Source organism: Hemicordylus capensis, chromosome 4, assembly GCF_027244095.1.
Source record: "Hemicordylus capensis ecotype Gifberg chromosome 4, rHemCap1.1.pri, whole genome shotgun sequence".
In the NCBI taxonomy this organism is placed as follows: Eukaryota; Metazoa; Chordata; class Lepidosauria; order Squamata; family Cordylidae; genus Hemicordylus; species Hemicordylus capensis.
In genome coordinates this window covers 151,542,931-151,564,309 of record NC_069660.1, presented here as the reverse complement: position 1 = coordinate 151,564,309, position 21,379 = coordinate 151,542,931, and the positions used below count along the sequence as shown (strand labels likewise).

At 42.0% G+C, this 21,379-nt stretch overlaps 1 protein-coding gene across 8 annotated transcripts in view; it reads left to right on the top strand.

The window, feature by feature from the left end:
* RGL1 (ral guanine nucleotide dissociation stimulator like 1) overlaps positions 1-21,379 on the top strand; it is a 190,225-nt gene that overhangs the window by 138,410 nt on the left and 30,436 nt on the right. For all 8 annotated transcript variants that reach the window (XM_053245816.1, XM_053245817.1, XM_053245818.1 and 5 more), the window contains 4 exons: positions 5,886-6,070; positions 10,560-10,672; positions 12,297-12,512; positions 18,456-18,559. In XM_053245816.1, the coding sequence (XP_053101791.1) occupies positions 5,886-6,070; positions 10,560-10,672; positions 12,297-12,512; positions 18,456-18,559 (618 nt within the window). The remainder of the gene's footprint in view (positions 1-5,885; positions 6,071-10,559; positions 10,673-12,296; positions 12,513-18,455; positions 18,560-21,379) is intronic.

Below are 21,379 nucleotides of genomic sequence, written 5' to 3'. Positions count from 1 at the left end.
TGGCATGCAGAGCAAGGCACGGCTAGATGTTATAGCAGGTGCCAGGTCTAACATCCAAAATGTGGGTGACTCCAAGGTGTAGAAACCAAATGAAACACACTGATTCAAGAAACTAGGGGCATTATAGCCCAAATTGTGTCCTGAGGCAAAATGCCGGCTGCTCTTCTTTCCGGGGAAGGGCAATTTCAAAATCTCAAAAGGATTCATTGTCTGTGTTTGCTGTGTTTGACTAAAACACAATGATTTGAATGGGTCAAGAACAACCTGTATGTAAATGTAGATCACTAATGTGCAAGTATGGTATCTCTCAAGTCAGAAGAACCTGGTAAACCAATGAGTATTTTAACAAGTACACCTATTGCCCACTCAGCTCCTTTGTGATGGGAAGGGAGTTGCATTCTCTGTGCCTCATCTGACTTTCCTGCTGAGGCGATTTAGATTATTTGAGGCAACTGCAGGGAGGGTGGCGGGGGGGGGGGGAGTAAAGGAGCCAGTGTTTGGACAGACAGTCCTTGAGAGGAGGCTGACCCGAAAGTTAACTCCAGAGTCTACTTGGACATTCCCAAATATAGGAAAAGGCGTGAGGCTAATCCCCTTTCAGTTTGCTTGGCAGCTGTTGAATCTGGGGGTGACCTTCCTACTGCCTGCTAAGCGACTGGTTCCCAATATGCCAACAAATAGGGAGCCCATGATCCCGTGAGACTCCTGAGCATGTTAAAAATGAGAACCACAAGCCTGTGGTCTCGGACATAAGCAGAGAGGCTTCTGGGAGCCCACAGAAAAGTGTTGCTGGCAACAGCGTGATCCCCACCACAGATTAAGGTCATCGAGAGAGGTCTGTCTCAGGATGCCACCAGTTTATCTGGTGGCAACTTGAGAGCGGGCCGACTCTGTAGTCCCTCCTGAGCTGTGGAATGCACTCCCTATAGACATTTGTGATTTAACATCTTTACCAGCTTTTAAAAGAGCCCTTAAGATGCATTTTTAAAGCCAGGCGTTTAGTAATCTTTGATTTAAATTGCTGTTTTAACAGTTTGTTTTATTGTGTCTTTATTATATTTATTTTTGTGAACTGCCTAGAGTCTCTGGAGTCAGGCAGTATATAAAATAAATTATTATTAATACTATTAATTATTAATAATCCATGTAATTTTGTGCCATTTTAATATGTTTTCATATCTGGTTAATGATGTGGTACTTGTTATATATGGGAGAAGATCCTAGAGTTCTTTGAGTCCAAGGCCCCACGAATAATTAATCACCTGTTAGAAATCAATGCCCATTTCAGAATAGGGATGTGCAGAACTGGTCCGATGGTTTGGTCCGGGGATTCGTGGATTCACAATCAAACCAACCCCCCCACTGGACTGTTCTGTCCGGACCGGAACCAAACCGCCGGCTAGAACTGGCTAGGCCTCACAGAGGGCATTTGTGCATGTGCAGCAGCGGAGGCCCGAAAGGGCCAAAAAGACTACGTTTACCCGGTCACGGTGGTGATGAGGAAGACTGGCGGAGGGAGAGGGAACCCTCGCAGACACCCTCCCCCCCCGTGGCTACAGCAAGCCCCCCAAAGGGGCTACACGTAGTTACTTTTTATCTCAATTTAAAAAAAAAAGTCCGTGGACCAGACCGTGGACCAGACCAGGGGTGTTTCGATGGGGGACGGACCGAACTGGCCCGGTTCCGTTCAAGGCCAGTCTGGCCTCAAACCGAACCAGGCCAGACGGTTCCGTGCACACCCCTATTTCAAACAAAACAAAACAAAAACCTGTAGCCCCTTTGGGGGGCTTCCTAAAGGCCACGGGGGGGGGGTTGTCTGCAAAGGTTCCCCCTCCCCCCAACGCAGGGCCGGATTAAGCTAGTGTGGGGCCTGTAGCATATGTTATGAAAGGGCCCCAAATTTAAAAAATGCACATAAATATTGAAACATAAATTATTTTCTTGCATAGTAAAGTAATTCAATTTTTTCATTTGCCTAGTGCCCCCCCACCAACCACCTCATGCCTCCACTCAGCTGAGCCAGCCAGTCAACAAACTTTGCAAAACACACACACACAGAGACACCCCCCACACACACACACACACTTTTGTGACTCCTGACCATGGGTTTTCCTTTGGAGTTATTTTCACAAAGAGAAAGGGGGTGGGGAACAAAACTCTGAATGTTTAAATTAAAAGGTTCTCAGGAATTCTGTACTTTGAGAAATCTAAACCTATTAGCAATTTTGGCAGACAACAGTGGATGTTTGATTCCAATGTGTGCAGAACATATTGGATCCCAGCAGCCATCACATTAAAAGGGCCATTTGACAATATTAAGAATATATGTTTAACCTCTTGTGCAAGCCTGACAGGAGAGCAGATGTATATTTAAAATAGTTGATGCATTGCAAATGAATGTGATTATGATGAGGTGCATTAGCAACTTCCATGAAAACAGAAGTATCCAAAAGACAATCTTTTGGCAGGAGGCACAGCCTCTTTCCATTTAAATTACACTAACATGCTTAATATTAAAAGGAGGAAATGCACAAATCATTCAGTGCAACCCTAAGCATGTTTACTCAGAAGTCCCACTGACCTCAATGAGCCTTACTCTCTAGTAAGTGTGTTTAGGTTTGCAGCCTCCGTTTATCTTTGGACAATTTCAACGGGCATCCCAATGTAAAGCGAATGAAGTTGGCAACGCAGCAGTAGTTATTTCAGTTCTAGAGGAGAGGAAAGGAGCTCACCTTAAATTTGGCAGTTCCTTGAAAAGCAATGATCACAAATTCCCTCCCAACAGCACTAGATACTAAAGGAGGATATAAGTGACCTTACCCAACAAGACCATAATATAATCTCCCTCCAAGCTCCCTTCAATTGATCCACTAAACTTTGAGACTCCTCTTGCCGTGCATCTGAGTTACTTCCGGCTTTCTTTTTCCTCTTAAAGGTACACATTCTCATTGTTTATCTTTACCCTCTCCCAGTCAGTCAGAAAACGCTGGCAACATTCAACTAGCATCTTCTTTAGCTTCCTTTCTTCCACCTGGCATTAATAGTTGGTTGTTTTTTAATCTAAACTGCTTTTATTTCTTTTACTCTCTCTGTGTATGTTTTTAAAAACTTTTACACTTTAAACAAATAAAGACCAACTCCCTGGCGATTAAGTTATCTTTGAGACCCCTTTGCAAGCTATCTGTTCCTATTGTTATAATAGATAACCCAATCAACACCATGGTGCCAGGAAGACATTGCTTAAATGCCCTCGAGTGAGGCGAGAGAAAGGGCAGCAGCAGGCAATAGGAGAGTCATCAGAGAGCACCAAATAGAGAGCAAAAGAAGGGGCAGATGTTCAAGCCAGGCGTGCGGAGCCCTAGAAAACGCGGGGCCCGTAGCAAATGCTACATTTGCTACTATGTTAATCCGGCCCTGCCCCAACGGCCTCTTAGAACACCGCTGCAGCCCATCCCGGTCTGATTTCAGGCCTACAAAGATCAGTTCATTGACTATTTTGGAGGTTGCCACACATGCTCAAAAGGTCTCTGCGAGGCCTGGCAAGGCCTAGGACATCACAGGGACCATTTGTGCATGTGTGTTGGCCATTTTTTAAAAGGCCCTAGTCTAGTTTTTCCCCTGATCTAGGGAGTCAGAAGAATGCAATGGACCTGAGCATTTAAAGAACAGATATAGATGGCACAAAAGTAAGTGGACAAAACATCCCTTAAAAAGATAATGTTGGTTTAATACCTTGTAAGCTGACAAAACTGAAGGGTGTGCAGGGGGAGGCAAGGAATAAAATGGAAATATTCACTTGCATGCTGTTTAATTCTCTATACAGAGCTCTATCTTTATCTGCATATTTGTCAAGCAATCTGATTATAAGGTTTGTGGGATTTCAAACTTGGAAAGTGCCTGCCTTTAACTTGTGTGGTGCTTTAAAAAAAACACAAACCTGCTGTAAGAATTCACACCCAGAAATGTTGCATGTGCAGTGTATTGCCATCCCTGTGTTGTGCAATCTCACCATACTGATAAATGGCTTGTCTTTTGAAATAAGTGGTTAACATGCTGCAAATTATTCCCTTCAATTTAGCTGAGTTGTACTCAAGTTTTTATTGCCTGTGCATCTCAAGTAGATTTGCTCAAGTTTCCTTGCCTTCTAAAAAATTTATATTTTAGAATGTCTTTTAAAAAATCAATGCAACTCCCTTTTTACTTTGAACACAATTGCTTTTAAAAGACACATTGAATAGTCATGCTGTAATTCTGATTGACTAGTGCATTTGATAAACTAGACATAAAGTTTACTGTCCAGTCTGCCTGTTGCTTTCCCATTGCAACCATCTCCCTTTAAGGCAAAAGCTGTTTGGACAGAAAAAAACCCATCCCTGAATTCCTTGGAGGCAGCAACCTGTAGTGAGGTGTGCTAAGGTGACCGAGCATTTGCTAAAGAGACCTTTAACTGCTTAGCTATATGGAGGCATGCCCAGCACATGGATGTGCTACATTTCCTTGGAAGGTGACTGGCACATATAGGCATGCCCAGCACATGGATGTGCTACATTTCCTTGGAAGGTGACTGGCACATATGTGCCACATGTGTGGTTGTGTGTGTGTATTCATGTGTGTGTTGCTTACAACCTGTTTCTCCTGAAAGTGTCTGGAATTGTATTTTTGAGCTGATATTATGGTAAAGTTATCTGAAAGATGGGTGTTGGATGTTTGGACATGGGCACAATTTCAGTGCTTGCCTTAGGCGCTATTTTCCTTAGATATGCTCCTGGAGGCATCTCACATTATTAAGTTTAGATATATCCATTTTTATAAGGGCATCTTTATCCCCAGAAACCATTCTTACTATACTTAAAGAACTATTTTTTTAATATCGATTTTTCAGCAGGGTTTGAAATTTAGTAATAATAGCAGGTTGGGTAGAGTAAAATCGAGTTTGCAATGTGTAGGATATATGTTTTGAATTACTATAGCAATGGTTGACTTGTATAGTTAATGAATCGTGCTGATTGGTGAGTGGGAAGTCAATATTTACTCAATTAGATGTAATGGGATTGTTAAGATATTGTAAAAACCAATAAAATTTTAAAAGGGCACCTTTATCCCTAGCTTTAAAACTGTTTAGACGCTTCAGTAGCCTATCAGAGGTCTTAAGCAGGGGCACACCTAGATGATTTGGATGCCCAAAAACTACTTGGGGGGGGGGACTCCTGCTGCAGCTAAACTAAGTGCTGGGGTTTTTTTTTAAACAAAGCTGCTGAATAGTCGACCTCCTCCCCCCCACCCCGTGGCAATGGGGGGAGTGACGGCTGGGCACGTTCTCTCTGCCCAGCAGCTGCTGTGAACTGTGAAGCGTGCCTGGGCAGTTCAGAAAAAGACCAGTACAAGCCTGTGATGCTCCCCCCACCCCCGCAGCCTCCCCTTGGTCGTGTGGTGGTTTTGTTTAAAAGAAAAATGGCACGTAAGTTAGCCAGGCGCGGGGTGATTATAGGAGGCCCCCCAGACATTTGGAGGCCCCCCCAGACCTTGGAGGCCATGGACTGGGGTCCCAAAGTCTGGGGGTTAGAGCACCTCTGATTCCGAGCAAATGGCAGATTTGAGGGGTGGGGGTAGAATCCTCTGTTTTTTAAAAAAGAAAACCTAGCTCTTCATGTTTTTTGCTGAATGGAGTGTAGTGAAGTGTGCCGTATTCACAGTGGGAACTGACTAGCAGGGAACACTCATGTCTAGGGACCATGGCTCCATGGATTTCCCGCTTTTTCTAATTTTGGGCTCTAGTAATTTTTTGTTTGCTGGTGCTGACTCACTGGAATATAGTTTGAGAACTCTGACTGACATATCTGACCTTTTACAATGTGGGCTTGTTTTTTTGCTTTGTTTTTTTCTAGTGCAATAGCGTCCATCTTGAGAGCCTGGTTAGACCAGTGCTCTGAAGATTTCAGAGAGCCACCCCATTACCTTTGTTTGCGGAAACTGTTGGATTATCTGACACGGATCATGCCAGGATCAGACCCAGAAAGAAGGGCACAACACCTGTTGGAACAATTTCAGAAGCAAGAACTGGTAAATGACAGTAAGTATGTTGTACTATTCCAGAATATTTTAAAAGGTAACGTCTTATTCAAAAGTGATACATCTTTGCACTGCTTTGACATGCTTAACACTTTCATGTCAATTGGTTTACAAGGATAGTCAGAGAGTAGATACTGTGAACAAAGCGCTTAATAAATCAATGATCTGCTCTTGCTCCATAGTAGGATGAGAACTCAAATATATACTGTATCACCAAGTCACATGCCTAGAACTTCTCAATGAAAATGATAAAAGCCAGTATTTCTAAGAAAAACTGTTTTGGAGTTGTTGGAATGACTTTAGGCTTAACTGCAACTCTCAGGTCTTCAAATTAAATGCATAGCTGTCCCTAAAACAGATTCTTCACTTCTAAAATAGCTCTTTGAGATGACTTTCCTGGGACTAAACAAGCTTTTGGGGACCACAGCATTTGTGTCACGAAACTCCTTGCCTCAGCTGCTGTCATGACAAAGGAAGCGTCTGTGGCTGTTTTTTCCTATCTGAGTGGTGAGCTGCTGACATCCAAGGACAAAGGGAAAATTTACGTTACCAGGTCAAAGAGCCACTAGAACAATTGTGAGCGGTAGTGACACTGGAATGCTGTGTGCCGTGTCAAGTCTGACAAATAGCCTCACCCCCTTTCCCGAGACAGGAGGTTTCCTATGAGCATAATTAGCATAGCGAGAAGGTTATTGGAATTTGGCTGGGGTGATGAACGTAACAATTTCAGTATCCAACTTTCGCAGAAAAGCAGCAGGAAATAGTCAGGAAGCGATAATGCGAGATAAGAAAAGAATACAATAAAGACCAGTATTTCTGTTCCTCCTTAAAGTTCACCTACTTGAATGCTCCAAAAATTATGACTGAATTGTGCTGCTCGTCAGACTTGGCGCCAGATAAATTTACTTTTTCATTTTTAAAGAGTCTACTGCATCAAAACCTATATGGTTTTTCTCATCAGAAATTCCTGACTCCACAAGTGCTGCTACTTTGTGTCTAATTATGTTCTTTTCTGGATTTGGTTCCAGCAGATCAAACAAAGAAAGCCTAAATACTGAGATCTATAATTAGATCTTCTCAGGGTGAGCGATGGTTCCCACAGAACCTCCCAGGCACAGGAGCTAGGCTGGCCCAGCAACCTTCCTCTGTACTTATTTCCTGGTGAAAAGGTTGAAGTGTTTCTTAACTAAGTTGCAGTGCTTCAATGAAAACATTTGATCCAAATCCTGAATTCACAAAGGAAGCTCATGCAAATTAAAAAATGCAGATAGCTTTGGGGACATAGGAGCTGCTTATGTTTGTTTTAAACCAGATGCTCTGTTCACTTTATAACATTCAAGCAGTATTTTTATGTTGCTCATAAGTGGGTGGATAGATAGAATTTGTGATACAACAATACAGATTTTTAAAGCTTTGAAAGCACAGGCAATTTACGCAGTCTGAGCAAACATAGGGCAGGAACCCAAGGACTGTGAAACTAATTCTGTGAACCCAAAGGAAGCTGTCAACATATTTTTCTCAAATAGCAGCCCCCACCTCCTTGCCACATGGCACCATTCTTTGAACCGGGGGGGGGGGATTTCCAAAGCAGCTTGTGCCATGGCAGGGAGGGGAGGGCTCAGCTTTTTGGAAATTCAACTGGGCTAGGTCCTGCAGGAGCCCAAGTAGCCTGTTGGATCCTGTCCACTAGCTTCAAGTACTGTATCCATAGAATTCAGAGGTTGTCAAGCTGAGGCTCTCCAGCTGTGGTTGGACTACAACTCTCATCAACCCAGGGACAGTTTATTACAGCAAGGGATGATGGGAGTTGTAGTCTAGCAACAGCTGGAGAGCCTCAAGTTGGCCACCCTTGATGTAACTGAACCTTTAACTGTCTTTTCACCTCCAGCTCTCAGACTGCAGGAGGAAGATGTGGCCCACACTGATCTACATGAAAATGTTTACACAGCTCTGAGATATGGGAGAAGGGTGGAACATAATTAGACACAAAGCCGAGTTCTCCTCCACCTGCGCTCCAGTCGCCTATCCAGCCACTTCAACCCTCGCAGCTCCTCGGTATACCAAGGAGCCGATTTTGAAGCGGGTCTGGAGGGACGCTTAGGAGCAATCATGTCTACTGCTCTGGCAAGTTCCTTATTCCAGGTTCCCACCAGGGCATTGACAGAATCACCTGCAGCACCAACTTCAAAACCCTCCAAGGCCTTTTGGAACCCTACTGGGTCCAGCGGCCCTTTTGGGCAGACCATCCTAATTGTCATATGTAATACTGCTCCTGAAAAGACCTGTATATTCTGTAACCCACAATACAGAGTTGTCTTTGCTCTTTGCACCTCAGCCCCCAATAAACAGCTATTTTCGTAAGCTGCTGCACTCCCTCGTTTGAATTTCCTGCTTCAGCATTCATTTCCAAAAAGAAATGGTCTCAGACCGGATTTCTAAATTAACAGTAACAACTTTTCATCTTTGAAGTGTTACACCCCCACCCCACCCCACAGTAATAGATTGGGAACTCTCTCCCACTGTATCTTCAAACCAGCGTGGGCTAGTCATGTGCTGGTCATCTCCGTGGGCTGGACATTCAACTTCACGAGATAGCAACCTTCACAACTCTTCACAACTGGGATTATGCACTCCTTCACTAGGAGGTGCCAAAATCAAACTTTGCCTAGGATGCCAAAAACTCTAGGGAAGATAGGAAGTGTGTGGAGGTTTAAAGGTAAAGTTGCACCGTCGAGTTGACTCCTGGTGACCACAGAGCCATGTGGTTTTCTTTGGTAGAATACAGGAGAGGTTTACCATTGTCATATATCTGCTGCTTGATATAGGTGTTTCTCATACTCTGGGAAACATACCAGCAGGGATTCGAACCGGCAACCTCTTGCTTGCTAGGCAAGTTACTTCCCTGCTGCACCATTAGGTGGCTGTCTCGAGGTTTAAACCCATTTTAAAAGCAGAGTTTGTGGTGTTTTCAGGTGCATGTTAAAAGACAACCCAAGGGCAGGAAGGAAGATTCTGTGAAGGGAATATGAAGGCTGGGTGTTAAATGGAGACGTAAGTTTTGGGCGGTATAAAAATATGTAAAATAAAATAAAATAAAATAAAATAGTCCTGCCCCCTTAGCAGATGATAAGACAAGAAAGTTTATTTGTTCCTTAAATAAAGAGGTAATTAGACAAAATTAACTAAAATTTCTTTATTCTAATCTCAAGTTAGAACACTCATCTCATAAACTAGACCAGAGGTTCTCCAACTTGGAGCCCCACATGCTGTTGGACTACAATCCCCATGATCCCCAGGCACAATAGCCTTTGACATGGCCTTTTGTTTTTGTAGTCGCAACAACATCTGGGGACTCAAGTTGGAAAGCCCCTGAGCCAGGCAGGTTTGGGCAACTTCCTCACTACCCTTGCCAGGCAGCAGTAAAAACGTGCTCAGGAATCCTGCTCTCTCACTCCATACCCCCTTGTAGTTCATTGTCTGGCTCTGCCTTTTCCTGGGCACTTCTTCTTCTGGAATTGTGATTTTTAACCAGTTGTGAACCACCTGGGAGTTCTCCACACAGCAGGCTTTACTGGGAAGTTTTATGGGAGGCTTTACTGCAAACTCAAAGTTATCCCAGAAACCCAATGCAAAAAGTGGATTTTTTTTTACCCCGGATATAAATCAGGCTGCACTCTAATGTGGAGTGAAAAAACCAAATTGTGTGTGAAGTGCTCTCTGATAGCTCTCAGGGACTTTGGGGTAAATCTGCCTGATATGTGAATGACGCACACCCTCCATTCCAGAGGAGATGCAAGCTAAAGGGCTTTAAAAGCCCTGTATGAAAAACTTCCTTGAGACCTGGTTATAGGCATTATAAAAATGTGTTAAATAATAAATAAAATAAATAACATTGCAGGGCTATCTTTAGGTACAACCCACTGAGAGCCAGCCCTATTTAAATGTATAGGAGCTGCTCAAGATCACAACTCCCATGTATGTTAGTAGAGCCTGTGCAAAAGAATTTTCCTTTAGGCTCCTGCCTCCACACAGGAGGAGATGCCTATACTTCCCAGTGGCTTAGGTGAGTCAGTGCCAGAGGGGAGAGAGAAGCCACATAGAATTCCTTGGGTGTCTATTTTCCAAAGACTTAGGGATTTCTGTCCCAACTCCTTTGGGAAATCTTCATCCAGGGGGATGGACAATTAATAGGGCCTCATTTAAAAGAAGAGTCATTTTACCTACTATTGGCCACTAGGCTTCCAACTGTCTTTTCTTTCTGCCTGCATCTTTCACTGATGGGTATGCAACCATGAGTTTACGTTATGGCTCAGTATTATATTCAGCACAGCAAGGCCTCAACGTCATTTGGTCCTTTTTTGCATTGCATAAATGAAATATATTTATTTTAATTGTAATAGTAATAATCCATAAATAAACACACTGCTCAATGAAATAGGATCAGAAGGTATATTTTATACATTCTCACATTATTATTATATTCTGGACAGATGGAATCCATGAGACCCTTGCCCTTGACAAACAAATGGAGACTAGTGGATCGGAAGACTTCTCTTCTTTCCCAGAAGACCTTGTGGCCGAACAGCTAACCTACATGGATGCTGTAAGTATAAAATAATTTCAGACTGTGGTTATTTCCTGTTGAAATCTGTGCTGACCTACCTTGCAGGCTACTTTGTGCTGCTGCCATGGATTAACTCAGGAATTAGAATGCCAACCAACTGCTTCTCCCCACAACTTAGCCCCTATGCTTTCCTCACTTCTGTTTTGCTATGCTGGGACCTAGTAGGCTTAACCCCTTATTCTTCTCATAGGCTTTCCCCATCTGTCAATCCCTTCTTCTGAGGACTTTGGTCCCTCAGACCTCCTCAAAACATGAGAATTGGGCTTAGGTTGAAGAGATGACAATTTCCTGTGCACTGACTGCATTGCCAAAAGTACTCTTTGAAAGAAACCCCATGGATCAGGTATTTCCAGTATTGGCCATGTGTGGAGCTATTAGTGGCCCTTGTGTCTTTTGATGAAAGCAAATGGCCAGAAATGGCCAGAAAACAAATGGCCAGAAATCAGAAATAGCAAATGGTGCTATTGATGAAAGCAAATGGCCAGAAATCTAGTCCACTAATACAGGTTCTAAATATTTTTCTGAATCCATATCAAAGCAGTTGTACTACTCTCCTCTCCCCATGGGTGGATGGAACTAAAAATGATTAATGGGATTCCAGTTGTTGCATTATTATTAGATAGCATTAAATATCCAGAAGGGACACCACTTGGCTAATGGATTCCATGTTCATTTTGTAGAATGGTGAGATAATGCCATCTGTTTTCCAACAGTGGAGTAAACCAGAAGTAAACCAAAGTTTAGTTTGCAAAAAGACAAAACTAAGGGTGACATTTCAAAGAAGTGATATGGCATGTGGGCAGAAATCATGCATTCTGCTGGAGCTTTGTCTGTAGAGTTTGGCACAACTGTTCCCACTGCTGTATAATCTAGCTTCCTTTTAAACTGAACAGTTACTTCTCTCTCCAGCAGTGGGAAATGATGTGCCAAACAAAGTTCAGACCATGTGAAGACCTTCCCCCTATGCACACATATCATGACAGTTCTTCACATCTCAACAAAAACCTTATTGACATTCTGAGGATGAATTTGCAGGGGGAAACCATGCATAGTCTATAATGACACCCAAATTCTTAAAATGATGTATCGATAATAAAATCTTAACGAGGTAGTAAATAGTAGATGGATTTCCTTCCGGAGACATACAGGTCATAAATAATGTTTATGCTCACTAGCTGCTGCTTCTTTTAAATGTTGGTGTACAATAGTCATTCCCAAGAAGTGTGCTGTGAGAGAACTGCTAGCATGCCATGAGAAATAAAATTCTTGTGGGTACTTGGTGCACCTAGCCTATTCAGTCACTCCCATAGAAGAGACATGGGAGAATTGCCTACCTGCAGAGGAGGTTGCTCCCCTATTTGACTCATTCTTCTGGGTTTTCCTCCCTCCTAATTCAGAAGTATACCCAAATCTGTCAGTCATGCAGAAATATGGAATGTGGGTAATTCTTACTCTTGTACAGTCTAAACATCAACTGTTTGGGTGTGTGTGCGGAGTTAGTGTGAAGTGTGCCTCAGAGGTTTGGGGGGGCATGGCTGCACAAGCAAGTCCTCCTAATAGGAATGTAGAAGGCTCCTGTTGATAGATGGTTTTTGTGTTCCAGAAACTATTTAAGAGAGTGGTACCACATCACTGTTTGGGATGCATCTGGTCTCGGAGGGATAAGAAAGAGAATAAACACTTGGCTCCCACCATCAGAGCCACCATTGCACAGTTCAATGCAGTGACCAAATGTGTTGTCAGAACCATTTTGAATGGCAAGGAGCTGAAAACACAGCAGCGAGCCAAGATCATAGAGAAGTGGATCAATATTGCACATGTAAGTATTCATGCTGTTCAGTTTCTAGATGCTCCAAAGGGAAATGGTTGAGGACTGGGGTAAGATCTGTATTCATTTAATGACACTGATCAATCAGTTTTTACTCCTCTGCTTCAGGTTAGCGTCAGATATTGTTGTGATTAATCACATTTATATCTCACTACTGGAACTCAGGGTAGAACAGATGGGGTTATTCCATTTTATCCTATAACTGTTTTGTAAGGAAGATTATGTGAAGAGAATGAATGGCCCAAAGTGAGCTTCATGGCCAAACAGGAATTTCAAAGCAAGCTTCCCTGGTCTGTTGAACACTCTAACCATTACATCACATGGGCATTCAAATAAGCAGGCATAGAGTGCCTGCACTGTGATTCCTGCATAATATTATAGTATGTGCCCATATTCCACATGTGCATGAAGCTCACATACCTCAGTTCAAGGGTGATGCACCAATGCTTCCTTTAATCTTGCTTATTTTAATATCTGAAGATAGATGGTTCTAACCCTCACTTCTTCATTTATCACAGTCTGAAAATTCATAATTGATTCCTTGTATTGGCACAGAATCTGTCATCCTGAAAACCAAAACAAACAAACTAACTAACAAAAACCCCAGACCCACCAAAACAAACTTCAAACCCTCATGGTTCCAGAGGTCTTCAGTATCCTGCACAGCTTCTAACTCCTTTACCATTATGACTAATCAATCTGTCTCTAGTCATTTTGCCCTTCCTTTCCTCTCCCTATGACCATACCCTCTGCTGTCCTAGTTGGACACACACCAATATATCTGGCATCAAAGGAAATGCACTTTGTTTGCTTTTGTCAACTAGTTTTGCTCTTTGGGTAGCTGATAGTTCCACTTCTTTTCCATAAGCAGGATCCAAACTAAGTTAGTTATGACTAGGTTGTATTAAAATTAATGGGGCTTAAATTAGTCATGACTAACTTGTTACATTTATTTTAATGGTCCTTACTCTGGATTCTGCCCCATGTCTAGAAACTTCTGTTCAGTAAAGTCAACATGCTTTTAAGTAGATGATCTTTAGTTCCCTTTTAGTTTGACTTCAGAGGCCCACCTGTTGTATTCTATCCAGTATCTTTTATGTTTTATTATTTAGAAGTTTTCCCCAGTGGTAATCCTGTAGAGAGTGTGGAGTTGTTTCTGAATCAACTCTTAGTTAAATCCATATAAGATTACTTTGTGTTTGAGGGAAGGAGGTCCTATTTCAACAATTACCTCCTCATTATACAGACCCCTAATTTTATTCCAGCAAGGCAGAAGGCTATATTGCTTCACTTCCAGGGCCCTGAACTCAAAGAATATATAATCTTTTGCCCTTTCCTGCCAACTTGGAAGAGGATGCTGATTCTTATGAAGTTGCTCTTCAAACCTTAGATGATCATTTCAACCCTACTTTGAATGTGATTGCTGAACGTTACACATTCTATTCTAGATTCAAACTGCCTGTTGAATCTATTGATGTGTTCGTCACAGCACTTGTGCCTTAAGTACAACCTGTGAGTTTGCCAACTTTACTGATGAACCGATCAGGGATCAGATTGTTATGAAAACAAACTGTGTGGAAAAACTGCTATTGCAGTGGAAACATACCTTGGATAATATTTATAGAGATGGCTAGGATGGTGGAAAATGCTGTTTACTGTACCAAAGCACTCTTTGGTACCCCAAACCCAACGTCCTGAAATCCAGACCTTTCAGTCTAAATCCTTCCAAACCCAATCTTCTCATATGGCACTGCCCCAGAAAGTGGCAACACAAGAAAGGAGGAGGTACCACTGCTACCGATATGGAGACTCTGCCCACAAAGCCAATTTTGCTCTGTCCTGCACAGAAGGTCACTTGGAACAGGTACAAGAAAAGGGGACACTTTGCTAAGGTTTGCAAGTCTGCTGTCCACTCCATTACTGATTCACTATATATGATAAGGATGAGGCAGATGAACCACTTTCTGACAGTGTTTTAAGTGTGAAAGAATCAGAGCCCATTTTTCCACATTGTCAAGTTAAACTTAATGGCCATGAAGTGCAGATGCTGGCTGATTCTGGTTCTCTTTATACTATCATTTCCCAGATACTTTACAAGAAACTCCTCACTGCATCAGATCTGCACTTGCAGCCTTCAGATATCCACCCATGGGGATATGGAGGTTCCCCTGATGCCATAAATGGATACTTCACTGCTGTCCTGAAATACAAAGGACGTACTACAGATGGGAAAGTGCATGTGTCACAAAAAGGAGTCTCAATATTGGGCTGGAAACATCAGAAAGATCTATGCATTGTGTTAGACCCAAATAGCACAGAACCTGTATTACAGATGATGGAGCATCTGTATGCTGATATAATTGCTGATTTCTCTGATGTTTTTGCTGATATTTCTGGCACTGTTTTACATTTCAAACATAAAATTCAGATGAAGGCAAATGCAATACCTGTACAACACAAAGTGAGGAACATACCCATAGCTTTGTGCCAACCACTTAGAGAGGAGCTCTTAAGACTACAGCATGCTGACATCATAGATCCTGTTGATTCATGAGAATGTCTCTCTCCCATTGTCCTTGTGAGGAAATCAAATGGTACACTTTGAATGTGTGTGGATTTAAGAGAAGTGAACTCCAATATGGTAGTGGATTGTCACCCATTACCTAATAGCAATGAAATGCTGCTTACTCGGAAAGAGGCCTCAGTGTTCTCACTTTGGACTTGTCTTCAGCCTATCATCAAATTCCTCTGCTCAAAAGTTCTCACAAATACACAGCCTTCATTACCCCAGACAGACTGTTTCAATACAAAGAACTACCCTTTGGATTAGCCTCTGCAGCTTTGGTATTTTAAAAGAATGATGCATGTAATTTTTGAGATTATGGATGGCATCACTTACTTTCAGGATGACATTTTAGTGTATGGCAAATCACTAAGGAGCATGATGCTAAAATGACAGAAGTCTTAAGAAAACTCTGAGAACACGGACTTACTATTTCTACAGAGGTCAGTTTTGCACACACTCAGTGACATAATTGGGACACTCAATATCTCAGAGAGGCGAACATCCCAAAACAGACTTGGTGAAAGCGATTTGGTAAGCACCAGAGGCACACAACAAGGATGCACTTCACCCATTTTAAAGACTCTAAATATTACTCTAAATTTGTTAGACAATTTGCATTCAAAGTTGCTCCATTGCATCTTCTTTTTAAAAAGATTGTAGCATTTAACTGGGATGCATCCTGCAAGGCTAGTTTTCAGACTATCCAGTTGGCCATTTCTGAAAGCCCTGCTCTCAGTTCTTTTGACACCAGCAGGCACACTATTGTAACCACTGATGCTTCTAAGTATAGTTTGGGTGCAGTCTTGACCCAGAAAAAAAGGGAAGTTACAGTTGCTTTTGCTTCCAGAGTGCTTACTGCATCAGAGGAGATGTATTCTGCCATTGAAAAATAACAATACAACAACAACAACTATTTATATACCGCTTTTCAATAAAAGTTTCCAAAGCAGTTTATATAGAGAAATAATAAATAAATAAGATGACTCCCTGTCCCCAAAAGGCTCACAATCTAAAAAGAAACAGACAGACACCAGCAACAGTCACTGGAAAACGAAGCTCTAGTATGTTTCTGGGCAGTGAGGCGCCTCAGGACTTACTTGTGGGGCAGAAAATTCACTTTATGATCAGACCATAAACCCTCATCTGCTTCATTTTATTATTTATTTATTTATTTTACATATTTTTATACCGCCCAAAACTTACGTCTCTGGGCGGTTTATTCAGTGATCACGTCAAGCAATCCTAAGAAAAGCCAAATGGATCACCAAACTTACAGATTTTGATTTCCAGGTGGAATATCTTCCACATCTTCAGAATACAACTGCAGATTGTTTTTCTCGACTTCCACTTCCAGGCCAAGAGGAGATCTCAAAAGACGAGGATGAAGAAGTCATAATTGCAAATAGCTTCATCCACTCATGGAATGATCACGTCTCCTGAACGGAAAGCAGCCCTCAGTGCTGATCAAGTGCTTAATGAACTTAAACTTTACATAACTAATGGATGGTCATGCAAAAACAAGGTACCTGAACATCTTCAACCATACATGTATGTAGCAAGTGAGCTGTTTCTTCTCAATGAGCTGGTGCTGAGAACTGATCATTTGGTGGTGCCAACCTCCTTACAAGCAAAGTGATCAAAATTGCCCACAAAGGTCACCTGGGCATGAACTAGACTAAAAGGCAAATCAGAGAAAATGTTTAGTGGTCAGGTTTGGCAAACATGCTGAAGATGTGATCAGGCACTGTATGGCTTGTGCTGCATCTAACAAGTTACAGAAGACTTTTGCCACCCCCTTGACTCCAGTAGAGTATCCCAATGGTCCCTGGAGAAAATTTGCTCTGGATATAATGGGGCCTTCTGATAACCAACCCACAAACCAAAGATTTGTTCTAGTGATGGTGTATTACTATTCCAGGTGGCCAGAAGTTTCATTTGCTGACAACAGTACTACAAACAAGGTGATCCAGTTCATGGCTGCAGTTTTTGCAAGAGAAAGTCTTCCTAGAGAACTAGTGACTGACAATGGTATACTGCTTACCTCATTTGAAATGGAATAATATTTGCATAAACATGAGATAAAACACAAGACTCTTTCCTTGTACCATCATTGAGGTAATGGCTTAGTGGAAAGAATGAACAGATTAATGAAAGAACATTTACAACACAACAACAATCCTGGAAAGAGGCAGTTCATGAAATTCTATATGCTTAATGACCGACTCCTCATTCCACTACAGTAAAATCACCTTTTGAACTACTGAAAGGACTCAAAGCTACCACCAAACTTTCATAATGGCAACAACTGATAGGGCTTAACATGTCATCTCACCCTGATGATGCAGAGATTTATGATTGGGTAAGGGTGAAGCAACAAAAATACAGATTGTATGCGGATCAGAAACGGGGTACAAAACAGCAAACATTTCAGGTGGGAGACTTTGTTTGAGTATGGGCAAGTAAGAAAGGTATTCTGATATTCTGGACCAAAACAAATCAAAATCCAAGAGGATTCTGTCATATTGGATGATGGGAAGAAATTGAACAGTTCAAGACTTTCCAGCATGCATACTATGAGAAAAGAGGAAAGGGAGTCTGGTCTCGAGAGACGAACTGGAGATGACTTTGATCTTGCCTCCACTTTCTACCTCACAGAGGAGACTGATGAAAGTGATGGACAGTCCTCTTTACCAGAAAGAACATCACTAACAGTTCCTGTGCAAGAGAACCCAAGAACTTGGAGAAGTGTGTGTGATAGGAGACCACCTAAAAGACTTCAAGACTATGTCACTGATTTTTAAATTGATTCAATTCTGGTTGTTATAAAGGAGAGGGATGTGTTGTATTCTATCCAGTATCTTTTATGTTTTATTGTTCAGAAGTTTGTCCCAGTGGGGATCCCATAGAGAGCATGTGGCGTGGAGCCAGAAAGGAAAAGGGAGGGAAAGGAGAAGGAGAAAATGGAATTGTTTCTGAATAAACTCTTAGTTAAATTTATGTAAGATTACTGTACTTTGTGTTTAAGAGGGAAGTAGCTATAAAACACTACCTCTGCTAGCATTTTAATGAAGAAAGCTGCAAACTGTAAAACTGAATCAACACCTTCACCAAACAGATACATACAGGTGCACGCACACAGAACTTAAAAGTGAAGAAAACAAGAATAAGATGCCAAAATCTATTTAAGTGTTTTCAGAGCCTGGGAAGGGCAAGACAGAATTTTAAAAAATAAATCTTCAATATTTGTTCAGGTGGTTTTAAGCAGTAAGAATTAAAGCAGCTGTGATACCCCTAAAACAGGAAATCCCCAGTTGGCTTGTAATATTGATATTTAACCCTCTTCTGTTTTTTAATCGCTCCCTTTGCAGGAATGTAGGATCCTAAAGAATTTTTCCTCCTTGAGGGCCATTGTTTCAGCACTACAGTCGAACTCCATCTATCGGTTAAAGAAGAGTTGGGCGTGCGTTGCAAAGTAGGACTTGCTCATTTTTTACCCTCCATTCTTTTGAATGGAAAACTTCCTCATTCACAGTTGTTAATGCTGATCCATCAGGTGCATCTGATATTCTGGGGCTCGGATCATGGGAATCTCTACCTACTGTAGTTTCTGAAAAGCAATACCTCTTTTGTTTTGCTTTCTGAAAACAATATGTAAATTCTAATGCAGAATTTTGATGGCAGTGCTAAAGACAAGCATTATGGTATCCTTAGAATTGCTTTTTTAAATACAGTACAAACTTAATTTTAAAAGTAGTATTTGCTTAGTCCATTTGACAAAATGCTAGGATTCTTTTTTTAAAAATTACTTTTGCAATAACTTGAAAAGTAAAATGCCTCATTTTGAGGAAATTTCCCTACATCTCAAGTACTTGATAAATCTTAGGGCTTCATTTGCTCATGTCATTGTTAGTGGAATAATCTGTCTGTGTCTCTGTGTGTGTACTGCACAGCTCATAAGTCAATTTGCTGCTGCTTTGTGTCTTGTATGGTTATATTACACTTGTTTTTTAAAACTTTGATTAAAAAAAACCCAGCACCCCCTTCGAATTCAATGTGGTCTATTCTAAGGTTGCATATTTATATTCTGGCTGATATAAACTAGCTGATATAAATATGATAACTGTGTGATTTTTGTAGTCTTCTTTTAACTTTTGTGTGAACTACCATGAGATTGTTTTAGTGAAAGGCAATATAGAAATGTAACAATCAATAAAATATCTGGAATCTCTGGCCCACTTCCCATGCTGTTGATAATTGGATTAGGCAGAAGGGTGAGAAGACAAAAATGATCTGTAGCCAGCATGAGCAGAACTTCTAATTTCCCAGACCAGTGTTTTGGCTATTGTGGCCAGGGATAATGGGAATTGTAGTCCAACAACATCTGGGGACTCAAGGTTGGGAACCTCTGATCTAATCTGCTTTGGTCTATGAAAACTTCCTTGGCTGGACTGGCTAATCTTCCTGTAGTTTCCTCCTTTGGGTGCTTTGATTAGTGGCATACCAAGCTGTCCTGCCTAACATAACTCGAGATCTGTATTGTGATCCATTGCAGCCATAAGAATGAGTTCTGCGCCTGCGCAGGACCATTTGGGCAGAATTTACTAACTCCACGAAGTGCTTAGCCCTGCCCCCTGCACGTGATGCACCTGCTTAGTTTGGGCAGTCTAGCGTTTTCTCCTCGGTTCCTTTCTGACCCCCATTGTGTTGGCACCTTGGACTGTTAGCTCCTCGGAATGACCTTTTTCTGTGAATTTGAGAGAAAGAAAATGGACAGTTAAAATTACTTGAACTCGGACTGGACTTGACAATTCTTACTCTTTACAATTCTAACTTGTCTAAAGAACCAATGGACTTCTCAGTTAACGAATCCGGATTGTTTCATCGATCTCCGCTCAGAATTTTGAGTATTGCTTTTATCTGTTTCATTTATCATGGAAAAGAAAAATACCTTCTAGCGTTGTATCTGCTGTTAACTCCAAACTTCCTTCAGCAATCAACCACCAGCTCTATTTACTATGTCTCAGTGAAGGGCACAACACTTCTAGTTGTAAAATTTGCCTCATCTTTTCCCATCAAACAAGAAAGAACAGAGCCCTTCACTTGCAAGCTGCCTTATATGATGGCGTGCTGTGCCCTGGGACGCTGATGCCAGGATCCCTGGTGGATGCCCCTTACCCTCGACATCGGGTAGAGTATTTGTATTTATTTATTTACGGTCTTTGACCAAATAATAGGTACAGTATTGGGGATGACATTGTTGAAGTCGACATCAGGATCTGCCACGAGGCAGTCTAAAACTCAACGGAATTCACCTCAACGTCCACAACCACAACTTTTAAGACTTCGAAGCTGCCTTCTGCCGCCTTCAACCCACTGAAAACAGCATAAGTCCCGTCATCAGGCCGCCGATGCCCGAGGAGAACTGTTTTCCAAAAAGCATCTTAATAAGGCAGGCATGCTCAACTTAGGCCCCCCCAGCTGTTTTTGGACTACAGCTCCCATAATCCTCAGCCACAGTGGCCAATAGCCAGTGATTATGGGAGTTGTAGGCCAACATCTGCAGGAGGGCCAAAGTTGAGCAGGCCCGCGATAAGGGCACCAAGACTGATCGTGATCAATCATCCACCCCTTCATGGATAACTCCTTCACAGACAGCTTTACAGTCAGTCTCGAACATGCCTCAGTCTTGCCCATCAACACTGGATGTCATGATGCTCGACGACCCCCCCCTGCCAATTAGTGGCTTGGCATCCAGCTCTGACATCAATGCACTCGACACTGGCTATGATATTGACTGCTTGGGGCTGTGAACACTCTTTATCCCCCACTGTAACTCCAGCACAGACACCGTCTCCGGCCGTCCTCCAGACCCAGCACCCCCTTCAAATTCAGTGTGGTCTATTCTAAGGTTACCCTCCTGACCAGACAGCAACTCAGCAATGCCAACCACCTAGTAGAAACTGAGTCCCACACACTGGCTACTGCTGTTACATTACGCAGGCACGCTTGGTTACATTCCACTGTGCTTTAACCAGATATGAAGGAACACGTGGAAAATCTACCCTTTTGATGGCGAAGTTCTCTTCTGTGAGACTATGGATACCACGATGGAATCCATCAAAAAGTCAAAGTTTGCAGCAAAGATCTTTTCAACTTCTTTGCAACCATACACTTCCAAATACTGCCAATTTGGCAGGAGACAATATGTGTACAAACAGACAGATACAAGGGACTTTCGGAAACAATACCAACATTTCAATAGAAAGCCCTATAACCAGAGAACAAGAAACAC